We start from the raw sequence: 5,737 nt of genomic DNA, 5'->3' as shown, positions 1-5,737 counted from the left end.
AAGGAGAAGTTTCCCATAAAGCTGTTATACCGTTCTGCGTGTTCTCAAGGTCTGCTTGACTATGTTTTCACGCACATCGGACGTGGACAAAACTTTTTGGAACTTTCAGAAGACATTGGGTCAATGAATTTTAAAGCTTTTATCCGGAATAATAGAGGAAGCATTTCATCAAGTGCATTTTATGATAGTATTATCTATTCATATCCAAGCAATGACCAGCTGATGCACATTTTCCTATCTTACTTTAATGAAATGGAACATGCATACCAAAAACAAATGGAGTTGGTACCATGCACGATATTAACATGCGACCATACATTTAAAGTGAGCAAACAAGTTGGAGTGGTAAGGAATTCTGATGACGTGTTCGTACATCAATTTGAGAATTTGTTTATTGCTTTAAACGAACATGGTCAAGTGGTGGCTTGGAGGCTAACACGCAGTACAGCTTTCAAAGAAGTTGAAGACCTTTTAAATGATTTTAAAAAACTATTAGATGCGAAAGGTCAACAACTCGACATGATCATGGTGGATGACTGCTGCTCTAGCCGCCCATCATATCGCAAAGTTTTCCCCTCTGTTCCGGTAAAATTGGATCTTTTTCATGCCTGCCAACGATTTGTTAGAACTGTACCCAAGGGCTCTTGTCAATCACAGCAACTTTCAAATGAATTTGGCCTCATCTTTCGTGCTAATGATGATGTTGGGCAGTCCAGGACAATGGAAACTCCAGATGCAGAAAGTATAGAAGCTAATTTGCAAATGTTTGTCCAGAAATGGGAACATTGTCTGTCTGATGAAAGTAAAAATGCCATAGACCATATTAAAAAACATATACAAAGTGGCTGTTGTTCAGGAATTCCCCCAGGAGTAGGCACCCAAAAAAATGAGCGACTTCACAGGCAACTGAAAAGGTCCCTTCTTGGGGGAGCTGCCACTGTCTCTCCTGAACTTGCAATTGCAGTGTTAACAGTATTTTTATATGTTTGGAACTGTAAAGTTCAACCAGATCAAAGGAAACATCGATCCAATGTTAGAGTTGTGCCTGTGGTTCCTATTGAGATTCATCAAAACGATAGAATGCCAGATAACTTTCATGAGTCTCTGACCAAGAAATTTAAGAGTGCCGGTGTGTCAAGAGATGTCCCTCTTGCAATGGCCATGGAAAAGAATAATTCCAGCATCTTGTTACCATCATCACAGAAAGAGTTTGGTATCGATGTCCATTCTGGTAGGTTGGAAGATCTCAAAAGGGACACATTAGTGAATTATACATTAAGCAGAGTTCTTCACTTGCATGAAGTTTTTACATCAGTTGAAAAGAAATGCACCTCAAGAGCTTTTGACATTTTTAACTTTCCATTCTCTGACATTAAAAGAATGGTACAAGTGATTCATAGTCAAAGCTGCAATACATTTACTGCATCACAAGGCAACAACATTTCGGCAAAAGTACTCTCTGCAGAAATGAATAATGACTGCCTACAACGACATCTATCTGCATTTGGTCTTGCATTACATCGAATTCCTGGGAATGGTGATTGCTGTTTTGCAAGTATTGTAACTGAGCTTCATAAAATATTATCATTAGTCAGCAATGATGATGGTGATGATGGCCTTGCTTGTCATTTGAAATCTATTGGATTAGGAAGCTCAATAGAGACAGACACCCTACAGTTGCGCCTATTGTTCTGCCAGGAAATCGAGAAAAATATGGAGAAGTATAGCTCTTTTGTGGACTTTAATGTGAACGATGAACTGACAACATTTGCCAAATCTGGATGGTTCAATAGTTCTTTGGGAGACTTGTGTGTTTGTGCATGCAGCAACCTTCTGAAGATTCCAATTGTAGTGATTACTTCTATCCCTGGTTCACCGGTCCTGACATTTGTGCCCTCGACACTGCTAACTACGCGATCAATCTATGTAGCCTATAATCATTCACCCCCAGGCCATTATGATGCAACTAGAGGTGAGCTGATCATTATGTATCTATAACTGGTAGCCCAAAATGTCATCGTACCTTGTTATTTTTGTACAAAGTTCTGCCACTGAGTTATAAGACATCCACCACCCTCATTTAGTTTACATGTGCTGTTTGAAAATTGTACATTTAACAATACATTAGTTTCATTCTCATAAAAACAGCATCACAAAATGTGCTGCATCGACACAAACATTCAACATTACGTATACTTGAGGCATATTGTCTGAAAAGAAAAATGCCACTCATACTTGTATTAACCATTTCCACAAGACACTCAAATCCCTTTTGAGGTTCTAATGAAATGACTAGTTTTTTTCGTAAGGTTTTCCTGGCATAAATTTTATTATTAAATTTTCAGTCTTGGTAATGACCTTAAATGGAAACTGGTTGTGTTAATTGTTTTGTAATAACTGAGACAATATTCTGTCGTTCTTGCTTAAGGACGGTGACCACTATTGTTATCACGCTTTTGTTCTGCGTATCTCCAGACACTCGGATTTCCTATCGGCAGTGCTTAGTTATCCAGGGATATTTTTGCATGGTTTAAAACTATTCCAAGAAAGCAGAACTTAGCAAGTGGTCTTGCTATCCAAAAAGATAATTTGGGCTACCCATGCATTTTTCTGAAAGGAAAGCCATACGTTGCTTTGTGTTTTAAAGCTTTTGACTAATATTGTTGATTACTTGTCTTTGAAAAAATGCGGGGGTGGTTACCCCCAATTGTCTTTTTGGACTTTAATAACACTTGTTTAGATTTGCTTTTCCCGCATATCCATACAACCGCGCAAAAACACCTTCGAATTAGTGGGCACCGTCCGTAAAACAGTTCAGAATTTTATTGAAATTTAATAAAACAAGAATTATTATTCCATTTCGCACTTTTTGGCATAGGCATACGGGCACGATCCGACCTGGGGGGGGGGGGGTGTCCTTTTTGCCCGAAAACAATAACACAGTGCCCGAATGTTTGATTGTTGAAATCCTTTTTCTATTCCCTCAAAATGTACGAAAGAAACATTCGTTTACAATCCTTAAAAGTCATAAAACTGTACATATTCGAAACAAAGTGTTTTTAGAACCTCACATTTATAAATTTTATGCAGAATAAATTGCTAACGCTAAATTAAATATTTACCTGAAGCCTCGTAGGCTGCTTGAACTCACCTTAAAAGTCCCATTGATCTGAAATAGTTTCGAATGCCGGCGTCGCCCAAAGAGCCAATGGTACAGACCACGAAGAAACTTCGAACTGAAACTTTCTGTCATCTTTGATCTCTCGCGCCGCCTTAAAAATGGGGCGAAAGTTTGGCGCGAACTGCAGCAAATGTCAGCGATCAACAGATCAGCAGCTGAGCAATTCAAATGTTTTAAGATTAACCGCGAGGGCTTATTTCAAAACAAGGACTTTAATATCTTATAACTTACAGAAGTAACACTTTTATACTTTAAAGTGCTCTTTTTTTTATATTTTTGCCTTATTTATATATTTTTTAATTCCATCTTTAATCGTTTCTTTGTTGCCCGAATTTTGAGCGTCTTGCCTGAAAATTATGCTTATTGGATATGAGACTGTTTTAGCCAACTTTGCACAATGTGCCATGTTGGCTATTTACTATCTCACATCTAACATTATGTTCAGGGAATCATTTCCTTTCTTCTGGGTTTGACCATTATTCAGTTAATGGAAACCTTAATCGCAAGACTTGTAAATGTAATGTTTTTGTTTCTAATCATTTGTATTTCACTTACATGTAGCAATTGATGACTTACACCTTTCTGGAAAACAAGGTCCTGGTCAAAAAAAGGTGTTATGCAACTGCGGTTTGTACTTGAAGCAGAAAGGAGGAGAAGTTCTAGGATCCTGCGAAAGTCTTAGGTGCTCCTGTGTCAAATCAGGTAACAAATGCTCAAGAGAATGTCGCTGCATTAACTGCAAAAATTGTCCACTCGTAGAGATGACAGCATCTAATGATTTGGCAACGGGATGCTCATGTGGCCTAACGAAGAAACAAGACCCTACTTTTACCGCATGCAAAGACTTAAAAAGAAAGTCCAAGTGTCCCTGTCTCCGTCAAGGCGTGTATTGCTCAAAATATTGCAAATGCTTTAATTGTGGAAACAGACATGAGAATCAGAAGTTGTCTGACTCAAGCACAGCAGTTGGTTGTAGAAGTGAGAGTAGGAAAAGGCCTAACCCAGACCCCTACAAACGCACTAAAGGTGCAAAATTTTTGGCTGAAGGAGGATTTGACTTGACACCCGGTCCTTGGACATCACTGGAAACAGTAACCTTGTTTGTTATCATTGAAGTTTTGACAACATGCAGCATCCAGGTTAACTCCAAAAATGTTGCTGATTTGTATAATTTTGTTGCTTGCTCTTCGAATGCTAAAGAGATGTCCTTACCAATTTCATACAAGGCCTTTCCAAAGGTAGCTGCAAAACTGGCATTTGTTAACTCTAAACATGCTGTTGTCGAGTCCCTGATTGATTCGCTTGTTAAAAACAGTAAATAGCAAACTTCTTCACATACAGTCTACAAGCTTATGTCTTAAGATAGCGTAGATAGAAAAGATGCGAATTTCATCATAGTAGTATTTTAAAAAGGAAAAAAAATTGTCCGCTGGTACTGATGCACTGTAGAGTTCGTTGAAAATACATTGTAATATTTGCACAAGACTCTGGATGAAGCGTCACTTTCCTTCTCAGTACTATGGCAAAGTACACTGTGTACCATAATTATGGTTGTTGTGTAGGTTATATGGATTGTCAGCTACCAATGTAACTTGCCTAGCTATAGTGGTATTTAATTGAGTGTAGCAAATCCTTTGTAATTGCCTTGGTTTGCCTTTTATCTTACTCTTATTTTATGTCACTAAAAGTGCTTAATGATCCAATAGATTTGTAATGTTATTCATATCTGTTTGGATGGGTTAGGGATATTCCTCTTTGTGTTTTATTTGTTAACTCAATTAAGTATCTTCTCGCTTGAGCTACATCAATTAATTTTGATAACATTCGTTTTCAGTATTTCAGTGGACATTATAATAATTATTATTAATGGCAAGTTAAGTACTTAGCTGAGTTTGGAATCAATATTCCCTGACTATAACAATACACAATATGAAAATTTCGTCTTTTGAGGAAGGAGTCGTGCAATATTTCATATTACAATTGTTATAACAGTGAGACCTTTTCATGTGCCCGGGAGTTTAGGAGTTTCTTAGAAGTCGAATTTTTTAACATTTCTGCTTTATCATACCCACTAATGTACTTATTCACGATACCGGTAGGTCCTAAGGTCAGAAGAGGGGGCATACCCATGGCAAAGTAGTCAAGGGAGCCATCCATGTGTCGGGATTTTGACATGCACACATTGACCCAGGAAGTTGACATGGCTGCCTTGTAATTTGTACCACACATTCTTTTGTATAGAATTCCTTTTGGCGGGTCTAAAACACTGGCCACTTTTCATGGGTTACTTGTTGCAGGTCATTATTTTACCTTTTGGGCTACTCTAAGCTTAACAACCAAATTGAGGGTTTAGGGTTACTTTAAGAACGGTAGAACAATGACCTGCAACGGTAGAGCAATGACCTGCAACAAGTGACCCATGCTGTACACGCTGCCAATGCCTTTTCTCGCAATAATTAATAGTAATTAATAGATAAGTGAGACACAAATCTTGCCAAGGTGTTTCACAACCCCTAACTCCCAAATATTTTATTTTGCACAAGTTAGATTGCAAAA

General features: G+C 38.0%; 1 protein-coding gene across 1 annotated transcript in view; it reads left to right on the top strand.

Moving 5' to 3' along the window:
* The window catches only part of LOC138011486 (uncharacterized), a 9,317-nt gene extending 4,684 nt beyond the window's left edge, over positions 1 to 4,633 (top strand). The window contains exons 2-3 of the mRNA XM_068858499.1: positions 1 to 1,972; positions 3,743 to 4,633. The exon at positions 1 to 1,972 is cut by the window's left edge and continues 459 nt beyond it. Coding sequence (XP_068714600.1) covers positions 1 to 1,972; positions 3,743 to 4,503 — 2,733 coding nt within the window. The 3' untranslated portion in view covers positions 4,504 to 4,633. The remainder of the gene's footprint in view (positions 1,973 to 3,742) is intronic.
* Positions 4,634 to 5,737: the final 1,104 nt, after the last annotated feature.

The sequence above is a fragment of the Montipora foliosa genome, chromosome 7 (assembly GCF_036669935.1).
Source record: "Montipora foliosa isolate CH-2021 chromosome 7, ASM3666993v2, whole genome shotgun sequence".
NCBI lineage: Eukaryota > Metazoa > Cnidaria > Anthozoa > Scleractinia > Acroporidae > Montipora > Montipora foliosa.
The sequence above is the reverse complement of the archived record's forward strand: the minus strand, read 5'-3'. Positions and strand labels throughout refer to the sequence as shown.